The 13,019-nt window shown below is 39.5% G+C and overlaps 1 protein-coding gene across 1 annotated transcript in view; it reads left to right on the top strand.

Annotated features, from left to right (window-relative positions):
• Positions 1-3,327: 3,327 nt before the first annotated feature.
• LOC108258306 (FERM domain-containing protein 7) overlaps positions 3,328-13,019 on the top strand; it is a 66,367-nt gene continuing 56,675 nt past the window's right edge. The window contains exons 1-2 of the mRNA XM_053676355.1: positions 3,328-3,505; positions 10,056-10,160. Coding sequence (XP_053532330.1) covers positions 3,377-3,505; positions 10,056-10,160 — 234 coding nt within the window. The 5' untranslated portion in view covers positions 3,328-3,376. The remainder of the gene's footprint in view (positions 3,506-10,055; positions 10,161-13,019) is intronic.

The raw sequence follows: 13,019 nt of genomic DNA on the forward strand, positions 1-13,019 counted from the left end.
ACAGGACAATTAATGACAGGGCTGCCATACCTGGCTAGTTTAAAATCACTGGCAAAGTATAAATGCTGACTGTGTGTCTATGATGTAGAGAGCCATTTCTATTGTGAGAAATACTGAGAAGATTGGTATGTCTGTTATTGAAACTTCAATTGCTGTAACTCTAATATATTTTGGTAATATGTGGAGAAGAACAGTATTTTGGAACATCACATGAATTTTAAACCAACTGTACAGCAATGATTCACATCTAGGCAAATTGTGAAAATCATTGAATCCATCCAACTACCAAAACTCTCTGGGACACATGAATTGCCTTGTTCTTTGCTTGGTAGTTTTTTGATTTACTCTTTTTCATTGGTTTATCTCATTTTGTTGTCTTTATGTGATGATAATGTATTTGTTTATTTTTGAGTGTTACAAAGTGGTTAGCATGCTTGCCTCACACCTCTGTGGTTGAGGGTTCGATTCCCATCTCCACCCCATGTGTGTGGAACTTGCATGTTCTCCACATGCTTTGGGGGTTTCCTAAGGGTATTTCAGTTTCCTCCCCCAGTCCAAAGATATGCATCATAGGCTGATTAGCATTTCCAAATTGTCCGTAGTGTGTAGGTGTGCAATATTGGATACGATTTCTCAAAATCCTGTTATTGACATGTGATTTATTGATACCATTAATATTTATATGTATAAATGTATCCCTGATGTGCAAGCCAGAGGCAGTGGTGGAAATGAAAAACTCCCTGAGATGATATGAGGAAGAAACCTTGAGAGGAACCAGAGTCAGAAGGGAACCCTTCCTCATCTGGGTGACACCAGATTGTAAATAAATTCCCTTCTATAACTATATACTATTAAAATGTGTAATTGTTTAACCATGAACTTATGAGCAACTTATGAATATGAACATCAGAGTTATTTCTGAATTCGTTATAGTTTTTACATGAAGTCTATTTTGTTAACATTATCTGTTGACTGTTTAATAATGGAGACTGGTGCAAAACTGTTCATAGCAATTGCAGTCCCAAACCATCTTTATGGTTTCTAAGTGGTCCCGTCCACAGTAATCCCAGTTTATCTTTAGGCTGTCCATATAGGCCCATCCTCAACAGCAGCAAATGGTTTTCAGGTAATGAGAAGGGCATCGGGATGGATGAGGCAGGTTTAGAAAATCTTCAATATTCAAATTCATGTTTCTAAAACTCAATTTGAATAGATTAAGTAATAATCACAGTAGAATAACACCACTAAAAAGTAAGTAAAATTTTATCATTAAAAAAAGCATCAGCATCAATCTCTAAACTTATATGATCACAGTACACCATGTAAAAATCTTTTGCATACTAACCTAAGTTACATTCTATATTTCCCAGTTTATTTCTCTCCATATTAAGATGATTCATACAAACACCATTCAATGCATATAAATACCATCAGTGCATCGTTGAACAATTGTTTTGGGGGTGTTTCATGCATCCATTATATCCCCTTACACTTTCCTCTTTCTACTCATTTTAAAATGTGTCTCAAGACTGCCCCAATTAACCTGAATTACTTTTGCTCTTCCATGGTTGTTTGCTGATTATATCTTTCGCCTGAGGAGACATAGAAGGGCTGACATAGAATCATGTGTGTGTCCAGTGCAGGCCTAAGTTGTTTTTTACTGCTATTCTTCAACATGCCTAATGGCTACACTCTGCATGTCTCTCTTCCCTTAGCCTCGCTGACTAAAATGTTTCCTACACTGGAAAAAATGTCAGTGAAATTTACAGGGACACGTTGTTAAATAGCAGCAGTAAAAAAATAAATAAAAAATGTACGTGGAAAAATGGGGGGTGGGGGGCAATATTGAATAGTAATGCTATAAAAGCTAATACAAGGATTTAGTGGCAATTTTACAGCAAAAATCTGACCTTCAATTTGCAGTTTTAGTTTCTTTTTTGTACATCACTGTAAAGTCTTTCACGGTATAATATATGGGCAGGGAACAATTTTACCATATTGCAATAAAAATTACTACCATATTTTAACAGCAAGGTTCTGGAATTTGCATACCCTTATATGATATTACATCACTTAAGCCATGTCATTTCTATCAGGGAATTCCACTCAAACAAAAGTCTGACTTTGACTTATCAGGCCAGAAAATAAATGCAGCTAAGTTTACCAGTCCCACTTCACCTAATGTACCCAATATACTGTGCCCAAAAGTTTTCATACCCCTTGCAGAATCGGTTAATCTTAATACTGTTAACAGAATAAGAGGGATCATACAAATCCCATGTTGTTTATTTAGTTCTGTCCTGAATAAACTATTTCACATAACAGATGTTTTCATATAGTCCACAAGACAAGATAATAGTTCAATTTATAAAACCTACCCTGTTCAAAAGTTTACATACCCTTGATTCTTAATGCTGTGTGTCGTTACCTGGATGATCCATGACTGTTTTTTTTGTTGTTGTTGTTTTTGTGAGAGTTGTTCATGAATCCCTTGTTTGTCCTGAGCAGTTAAACTGCCCACTGTTCTTCAGAAAAATCCTCCAGGTCCTGCACATTCTTTGCCTTTCTAGCATCTTCTGCATATTTGACCCCTTTCCAACAGCGACTATATGATGTTGAGATCCATCATTTAACACCAAGGACAATTGAGGGACTCGTACACAACTATTACATAAGATGCAAACATTCAATGATGCTCAAGGAGGTAACATGATACATTAAGAGCCAGAGGGATGTAAACCTTTGAACAGGATGATCAGAGTAAATTGTTAGTATTTTCTCTTCTGGGAGACATGTAACTATATTATTTAGCATCTGGAGGGCAGTACTAAATGAAACAAACAAACAAACAAAAACAAACAAACAAACAAACAAAAAACCCCAGATCTTTAAACTAAATACTAACAATTTACACCGATGTAAACATCTGTTATGTGAAATAGTTTATTCAGGACAGTACTAAATAAAAGCAACATGGGATTTTTATGATCCCTCTTATTTTGTTAACAGTATTAAGATTAACAGATTCTGCAAGGGGTATGCAAACTTTTGGCACAACTGTAAGTCAATTCATTGACTGGGTGGTATTAAAACAGAATGTGGCTCTGTGTTTTTTTTTGTTGTTTGTTTGTTTGTTTTTTTCCAACAAACTTAAATGGTCGACTTTAATATGCCACTTTAGAAAATAAGTGTAACATAAACTAGCCTACTGATTTATGGGGCTGGCGATGTGACGTAACTACGAGTGACTCCATGACAGGATGCGCGACAGTGCGACCCATGCGCGGGAGATGTGATTCACGCACATGAATGAAAGCTTTCCCGAACGGACGTAAGAGATGGGATGTAGATCGAGTTGTTCAATGGGCAGAAGAAGATGGCAGACAGATCGGAGTTGGTAAAGGCGCAGGAAAGAAGTAGTGAACAGCACCATAAAGCCAGAGAGACGACAATGCGCCTCCGAGTCATCTTCTTAGACGACAGCGAGCGAGTTTTCGAGGTCGAGGTAAAATATAATTCCATGTATTCTATTTGGTGTTTTGATATTATCTAATCAACAAACATTTCTTCTTTAGGCAATGTGTCATTCTTTAAGATAAAAACAAAAAACAAAACAACAACAACAACAACAACAACAAAAAAACCAGCGTATATTTTGCTGGTTTAACAAATTTTTCTTTCATTAGTTTGTTTTATTATTTTCATTTAAGTGGGCCTACAAATTACAATTATTAAATATACAGTTGCAAAAATTTATAAAAAAAAAAAATTCTGAGCTTCTTTGGGATACTCAGAGTTGTTATATTTCCACATTCTTCCTCATATCAAACGTCAGTTCTAATTGCTAGATGTAATACACTTTCTCTTCAGATCAAGGGACGAATAACGTTGTGGAGAAATTCTTTTGTTTCTTACACCACATTTAATTTTTTTTAACTTATTGTAATTAATATCCATAAATCAAATTCATTTGTATTAAAAAAGAAAAAAAAATAGATGTACATTTAGCTACATTCAAACCCTTGCACTCAACTGTAGCAAGCTCAAATAGCGCTAACAGAATGGAGCTCAAGGTTTAGCACTGTCCCGCATTATATTAACGTACCACGGAGTGCGTTTTTTGTGTGTGGTGAGATGCTTCAGGTTATCTTTTGCAATAGGGTGAGAGAGGGACATGACACTGAAAAAGGAAACCTTTTAGTCAGAGTGACTGAGAGGAGAAGAGACCTTTAGAGTGTAGCCGTTATGCATTATGTTGGATCTATGTTGAAGAATAAGGGTAAATATCTAGGCCTGCACTGGACACACACATGGCCCAAATCCAAATTCTGTGTCACCCCTTCTATGCCTCCTCAGGCTAAAGAAATGATTAGAAAACAAGCATGCAAGAGCAGAGAAAAGCAGGATAAAGACATGACATTTTATACAGGGGAGGATTTAGTGATTTGGTGGTCCTATGCAAAATATCGGAATGCTGCCCTTATTTCAGTGTTTTAACATCGATATTTAAATTTTCCGCATGCATTATTCAGCATTAATATCAATAATCAGGGGTGGCACTCTAAAAACAAATGTTTAGGCCCAACAAAAAAATTAATGCAACAGTTTGCAGCAATTTTTTCAATTATGACAGCTTTAATGAAATTCAGTTCAACCAACGAACTACATTGAGTTAGACAAATTATCTTTTCCTCTACAATCAAAGGTATTTTAAATTAACACTTAATTAATAATATGTAAAAAAAAAAAAACAAGTTTTTAAGTTGATTACTCATAAAAATTAAGTTGTTCCAACTATTTTTTTTAAACGAGGGGTTTAAATAACAAACGTATGAAACACAAAACAACTGAGAACAGTGATATACATAAGGGAACAAATATTGACAATACAGGGACGGAGACAGGACAGAAATCATAACAAATGCATGTGTTAAAAGTAAACAAAGTCAATGTCACTGAAACCCAGAAGCACGCGCTTGCGATTCAAGCTTTGGAGTGCGCTGCATGCTACAGCGCTAGCGCGAGGGGAAATCATGACAATAATTACTAACACAGCTTTTTAATTTGACAATCATTTTAAAAATTAAGTTGCTCCAATGAGATTTTCTGCAGTAGTTTTTAGCTTTTTCATGTTTATGTTCATTAGGTAGCTTTTAAGGAATTAATTAAATTAACAACATTTTTGCTTAACAATTAACTTTTTTAAAATTTGAACTGCAGTTGTGTATTTAAACACACAATATTCAATGACACAATAAATCTTGAAAAAAAACAACACACATTTGTAATTTTTTTTCCAATAAGGTTTAGTAGATTTAGACAGTGACTACGTTTACATGGACAGCAGTAATCTAATTATTGACCTTACTCTGAGTAAGATAATAATGTGATTAAGGTGTTTACATGAATCGCTTTTAGAATACTCCAGTCATGTACCCATTTTACATGTTTTAGAACATAATTAGATTAACAGCACACGTCATTACGTCACCGCGCCACGCCGTCCGACGTCCCTCCAGAATTTCACGTAGTAACATACAGTTCGTCTACATTATGGTACCGTATACAGTTTTTTTTTTTTTTTTTTTTTTTTACGAACGCTTTAAGTGCAGTTAATTATTTGTCATGCTATACGTGCTAATAGACAACTGCTTGAAGCCGTGTGTCAAACCGCATAATTACCGTCTATGTAGTAGCCGAGATAGATGTATTTTCCCCACTACAGGCATATAGTAGGAAACTATGCGGTTTGGGACGTGACCAAACTCTCTTGTTCTCCATAAAACGTAAAACTGCCGTATGTGATCATGTCCTGTCACAAAATGCGGCGAAAACTCTCACACAACGTTCATAATGTGATTAAGGTGTTTACATGTCTGTAATACATGTCCATAATGTGACTAAAACAGGAGTACTCCACCTGTCTTAATTCGATTAGAGCTTAATTCGAGTATGACCTTAATCAGATTAAGGTAAGTAAAAATTGCTGTTTACATGGTAGTTTCTTAATCAAAGTATGGTCTTAATCGGAATAAGAGTGGATTATTGTTGTCCATGTAAACGCAGCTACTGTAATCATCTGTGTTTGAGGAACTTGCAAAGCTCTTTAGTAGATCTTCTTTGAAGTCTTACAGTGACTACGTTTACATGGACAGCAGTAATCTAATTATTGACCTTACTCTGAGTAAGATAATAATGTGATTAAGGTGTTTACATGAGTCGCTTTTAGAATACTCCTGTCATGTTCCCGTTTTACATGTTATTGAACATAATTAGATTAACAGCCCGCGTCATTACGTCACCGCGCCACGCCGTCTGACGTCCATCCAGAATTTCACGTATCATTTCAACATACAGTTCGTCTTCGTTATGGTACCGTATACAGTTTTGGGTGTTTTTATTAATTTTTTTTTATTGTTTACATGGTAGTTTCTTAATCAAAGTATGGTCTTAATCTGGTTAAGAGTGGATTATTGTTGTCCATGTAAATGCAGCTAGTGAGTGAGGAGTATGCTTTCAGCTTCTGTGGGAGGCAAATATTAGTGCTGAAATTACAGTTCTAAAAACATAGATGACAGTCTCATATTTTTTTCAAATGTTGCCCAAGGTGTTCAAAAAACTCTCTTTCTGCAGAGAGATTTGTAGAGAGAGTAGACACTGGCAAGTGAAATACTTTCTGCAAATCTGACTCTTTTCTGAGTTTCCTTAGAGTGATTTCTTGATAGATGTGATCTAAAGCTAGCCCATGTTTTGAAGGAACAAAATCAATCTTGATATTGACATGGCAGCAGCTACCATGGTGTAACCTGTTATGTTTTAGCAACCAGGCTTTTTTATAGCGGTTTACACCCACAGCCCTTTTTTCTAGATGTGGGCCATTTTAACAAAACACTAACTGGCCTAGAATCTCATTCTCATTATGATGTATTATTATGTATGATGTTTCCTTTATTGTCACATTACATGATGTTCCTTTACTTCCTTAAGTCTTCATGGCACTTTCTCAAAATATCTCCTCGGTCTCCCTCCCTAATATGGCCTCTGACAAGATAATAGCAATGTTCTATCAATTCCTGTCACAGTAAATATACAGTCAGGAAGGTTTCCTCTCCCCTCTCTCTTACACACACACACACATACACACATACACACACACACACACACTGCTGATCAGATAAGTAGCCTATATTTTAATGGTGCCTAAATGCGGGTTTGAATGTCACACTTGCAGACTTGATTGTGTGTGGGCAGTCTCTGCTGACTTGTTTTTATAAGAAAGGTCACAGAGCCTTAGTGCTCAGATTTCATCAAAATTTTGTGAATAAATATTTATCTACCTTATTGTTGGAAAAATTAAAGTAAGTTGATGGAGAAAAATCAGACACTCAACTCTGACCCCTAATTAGCTTGGATATGAGAAGAAAAGTATTTCCCTATGCACTTTATGCCACTTTATGCCACTTTATGCCATTTTTTGCTTTCTGTTGTTAAAATGCAGAGCTCCTATACAAAATGTCCATACAAAATGTCCAAAATGTCCAAAATGACCATTTCAAGTCTGAAATGGTCATTTAAATATTTTTTTTTTTGGTATTTTGCACCAAATCTGCAATTGAACCCAGAGTTTGAATACCTTTGCCTTAGAGTGACTGCAGACAAATACAAAGTTCTTCTGACTGATCACTTACATCTGATGATGTTACATTTATATTCTGATGGGAGTGTTCACTTCCAAGTTGACAGCGACTTCATCAACGGGGCATAAGGGAATGTCTGATGACTATGAAAATGATGTAAATCATGTAATATGGTTCAGAATCATCTGAAAACATCTGAAAAATGATCTGATACAAAATTAACACGTGGGGGATTTTGTATCAAAATGTCGGTGCTCTCCACCATCATATACAGCATACATACTAATTTCCTTTGTTTTGGGGTATACAATAGGAGAAAATTTCTTGAACAGTATTCAACATTTTTTTCAATAAGTATATTTCCAATGAGTTTATTCACATGACATTTTCACCAGACATCAATATTAACTCAAGAAATCTGCAAATATAAAGAATTCACAACATTAAAGTCCATAAATAAAGTTATGTGTAATAAAGTGGAATGGCACAGGAAAAAAGTATTAAACACACTAAGAAAAAGTAGTTCTCCGAGGCAAGGTAAGGCAAGGAACCAGCTGAAATCCATAAGTAGTTAGAAAGTAACTATACCTCCTATCTGTGCAAATTAATATCAGCTGGGTTAGTAAATTGATGGTCTATAAAAAGGCTTTTAATTACTTAGGTATCACACACGAAACATCTCATGATGGGTAAAAGCAAAGAGCTCTCTAATCCCTCATTAAAATATATATTTATTGAAAATAATGTTGACTCAGTCAATACTTATTTCCCCCACTGTATCTCCTCATATTAAATTGTTTCAGAAATTAAAACAAAATCTAAGAAAAACAAAGACAACCTGAGTAAACACAAAATACAGTTTTTAATACAGTTTTAATAATGTTATTTATTGAAGCAAAAGAGTTATCCAATACCAACTGGGCCTGTGTAAAAGTATATTTGCCCCCGTGGTTACTAATTCCCCAAATCTATGAAACCGCATTCATAATGGAGTTCAGATGGACTAGACACAACCAGGTCTGATTACTGCAAACCCGGTTCAATCAAATCAACATTTAAATAGAACTTTTTCAACAGCAGGAAGTTGGTTAAAAGGTCTTACCCAGTAACTCAGAATGCCAAAGCTGAAAGAAATTCCAGAAATTATAAGGAAGATGGTGATTGAAACACATCAGTCTGGGAATGTTTACAAAGCCATTTCAAATGCTCTGGGACTCCAAAGAACCACAGTGAGCCTTTACCTCCAAATGGAAAAACTTGGCACAGTAGTGAACCTTCCCAGAAGTGGCCGACCTTCCAAAATTCCTCCAAGAGCACATCAACTACTCATCCAGGAAATCATAAAACCTAAGGATCTAAGATCAAAGGATATACAGGCCTCTCTTGCATCAATAAAGGTCACTGTTCATCCATGTAAGAGTGGTGAGGCAAAAAACACTGCTAACCCAGAAGAACATTAAGGCTGAATTTTGCCAAAACACATCCTGATGATCCTCAAAACTTTTGGGAGAATATTCTGTGGACTGATGAGTCGAAAGTGGAACTGTTTGGAAGACAGGCTTCCCATTACATCTGGCATAAACCAAACACAGAATTCCACAAAAGAACATCATACCTATGGTCCAGCATAGTGGTGGAAGTGTGATGGTGTGGGGGTGTTTCAGGGCCTGAGCAACTTGCAGTAGTTGAGGGAAACATGAATTCTGTTCTCTACCAGAAAACCCTAAAGGAGAATTTCCGGTCTTCAGTCCGTAAGTTGGCACTCAAGCACAAATGGATGATGCAGCAAGTCAATAATCAAAAGCATTGGTTGCAGTTATTGTTGCTAAAGGTGTCACAACCAGATATTAAGTTTAAGGGGGAAGTTAGTTTTTCACATGGGTGATAGGTGTTGGATAACTTTTTTGCTTCAATAAAATAAATAAACAAAAACTGTATTGTGTATTTATTCAGGTTGCCTTTGTTTTATGTTGTATTTCGATGGAAGATCTAAAACCATGAAAAAGTAATAGTAGTATGAGATAAAAGTGTGAGATTTTTAAACAAAAACAGATGAAATTTGGGCAAATGTATGTGCATAATCTCAAACAATTATTAATGCAAAGCATAGAACAGGACTATTGCTGATCTGTGACTATGATTTACTTATCAACAAATATTACTAGCTTACAGTCTGCACTTATATAGCGCTTTTATCCAAAGCACTTCACACTGTGTATTCACCCATTCACACACACACTCACACACCAATGGTAGCAGAGCTGCCATGCAAGGACACTTCAGCATGTGGACTTATGTGGGCCAGGAATCGAACTGCCAACCCTATGGTTAGTGGACAACCCGATCTACCACCTGAGCCACAGCCGCCCCACTAGCTTCTGTGTGCATAACTATGATCTTATCCCCTCCATTTTGCAGCAAAAAATCCTGGGCTGTGACTTTTTCAACAAAGTCTGTGGACATCTTAAGCTACTGGAGAAAGAGTACTTTGGCCTAGAATTCCGTCATCATAATGGCAACTATGTGAGTCATGTGTTTATCTTTTCAGAATTAATTAATGACCCTCTTGAAATGCATAGAACTGTAGTGTACTATTTTCAGCCAAGTGCAATGTAAGTGCATTCACCACACAAAACAATGTCTTTGCAAGTGGAAATACCTTGAATATAGGCAACCTAGCTAGTCCTTGCTATTATAAGATTACAATAAACCAAATATAAGATTATTAAACCTATTAAACCTAACCATTTCAAACTTGAAAAAGTATTGTTCTATTTGCAGATAATTGTGCTTATTTCAAAATGGTCTGCCAATAGATTAAGAAAACTCCAAGCTTATAATGAGTACAAATGGCTAGAAATAGGTTTCATAATGTTATGTCACGTCGCAGCCAACTCGCAACTGCAGTTACCAGAATGCAGTGCCGACTACAAATATGGCCGACGAGAACTACACTTCCCGGCCATGCCGGGAAGTACAGTACTCAAGTTCGCCGGAGTACTGAGTGCGAACACCTGTGCTTCATCATAGGTTATAAAAGGCCTCGTTAACTTCAGCGCCTCGTGAAGTAAACGCTCAGCAGTCTGTCGTTTCACCAAGCCGTTTTCAGTGTTCTGGATTTACGTGGTTCAGCAGGACCAGTTATCGCGTTTGAATGAGCAAGTGTCGCGCCTAAGCTCCTCCGCGCTTTCTCCTCCTGCTACTTACACGCCTCCTCTGCTGTTTACCCCACCGTATGCCCAACCAGCGCCGGCTGCGTACATTCCGGCCACACTGGCTGCACACAGTCCAGCTATGCCGGTTGCACACCATCCGCCACTGCCTACATTGGAGAGATACGCTGTAGAGCCAGAATGATGCAAGGGCTTCCTGCTACAGTGCTCGTTGTTCTTTGAGAGCCACCCGGACATGCTGGAGGCCCGAAAGCTCACCCACTTCATGGAGTTACTCACCAGACGCTCCCTGGCATGGGCTACGGCGGAGTGGGAGCGAGGAGGCGGTACCAGACCCTCATTAGCGGACCTCCTTTCCCGCTTCCAACACGCCTTTGATCATTCCCCTGATGGCTGGGAGACCGGCCAGGAGCTCCTGAAGATCACGCAAGACTCACGTGACGCAGTAGAATACGCCCTGGAGTTCCGCACAATCGCTGCACGGAGTGGGTGGAATGAGCCAGCACTCAAGACGGCATTCTGTCAGGGGCTAAACCCTGAGTTAGTTCGAGAGTTGGCATGTTGGGGCGAGCAGCTTACCCTCAATGACCTCATAGACCTGGCAATACGATTGGACCGTCTGCGCCATACTAACCGCCTAACGCTGAGTAGTCCCATGCCACCAGAGCCAGCCCCGCCAGCCGAACCCATGCAGCTCGGTCATAGTGGTCAAGCAGTGGTAGAATGGCCCACTCCCTGCACAGTCAGGGAGTTGCAATGGTTCCTTGGTTTCACGAACTTTTATTGGCAGTTCATTCAAAACTTCAGCAAAATAGCACAACCCCTGATATCCCTCCTGCGTGGTAAGCCCAGGTGACTCCTTTGGACCCCAACCGCCCAGGAGGCTCTGGATAAGCTTAAGCGGGCCTTCACCACGGCCCCCATCCTTAGACACCCGGATCCCTCCAGACCGTTCATCGTGGAGGTTGATGCCTCTGAGGCGGGGGTGGGGGCCATTATATATCAGAGGTTCAGAGACAAACCCAAGTTGCACTCCGCAGTGTTCTTCTCCCAAAAGTTGTCGCCCGCTGAACGCAATTATGATGTCGGGAAACGAGAACTCCTGGCAGTTAAACTGGCCCTGGAGGAGTGGAGAAACTGGTTGGAGGGTGCCGTTCACCCACTCATCAGCTACACAGACCATAAAAATCTAGAGTACCTGAGAACTGGCAAACGTCTCATGCCCCGCCAGGCTTGCTGGTCCCTGTTCTTCTCCAGGTTGCAGTTTTCTCTGTCATATAGGCCAGGAGCAAAGAACACTAAGGCCGATGCTCTGTCTCGAATCCACTCCCCTAAGAATCGGGCGGACCACGAAGATTATATCTTGCCCCCCTCCTGTATTATCAGCACCATAGAGTGGACCCTGGATCAAGCCTTAGCACGCTTCCCCACGTCACGAATCCCGACAGCATGTCCACCCGATAAGCAATTCGTCCCAAAATGGTACCGTCTGGAGCTCATCACTTGGGCCCACACGACACTAGTGACGGGCTATCCGGGATTTCATCGCACTTACCAACTACTGGCCGAGAAATATTGGTGGCCCCATATGCCTAGGGAAGTACAACGCGTCGTATCCTCGTGCTCCACCTGTGCTCAATCGAAGGTACTGCGTACCCTACCAGCCTGGAAACTGGTACTTCTACCTACCCCTGTATGCCTGTAGTCCCACCTGGCGCTAGACTTCATCACAGAGTCACAAGGTAACACCGTGATACTGGTGATCGTCGACCATTTTTCAAAATCCCTGCGTCTTATTCCACTACCAGTCATCCCGTCTGCCTTTGCCACAGCTGAGCTACTTATCCAACACGTGTGCAGATACTTCGGCATCCCGGAAGAGATCGTGAGTGACAGGGGCCCGCAATTCACGTCTCGAGTCTGGGCCAACTTCATGGAGAAATTGGGTGTCACCGTTAATCTCACTTCCAGGTACCACCCCTAGGCCAATGGACAAGCAGAACAGGCAAAGCAAGAAGTCATTCTATTCCTCCGAACCTTCTTTGCCACCCATCTGGGGCCAATTCCTCAAATGGGCGGGGTACGCACAGAACTCCCTACGACACTCCGCCACCCAGCTCATCTCCTTTCAGTGTGTCTTGGGCTTCCAGTCGCCGTTATTTCCCTGGAACGCCACCCCCAGTGACTCACCAGCGGTGGATGAGTGGTT

This window comes from Ictalurus punctatus, chromosome 26 (genome assembly GCF_001660625.3).
Source record: "Ictalurus punctatus breed USDA103 chromosome 26, Coco_2.0, whole genome shotgun sequence".
In the NCBI taxonomy this organism is placed as follows: Eukaryota; Metazoa; Chordata; class Actinopteri; order Siluriformes; family Ictaluridae; genus Ictalurus; species Ictalurus punctatus.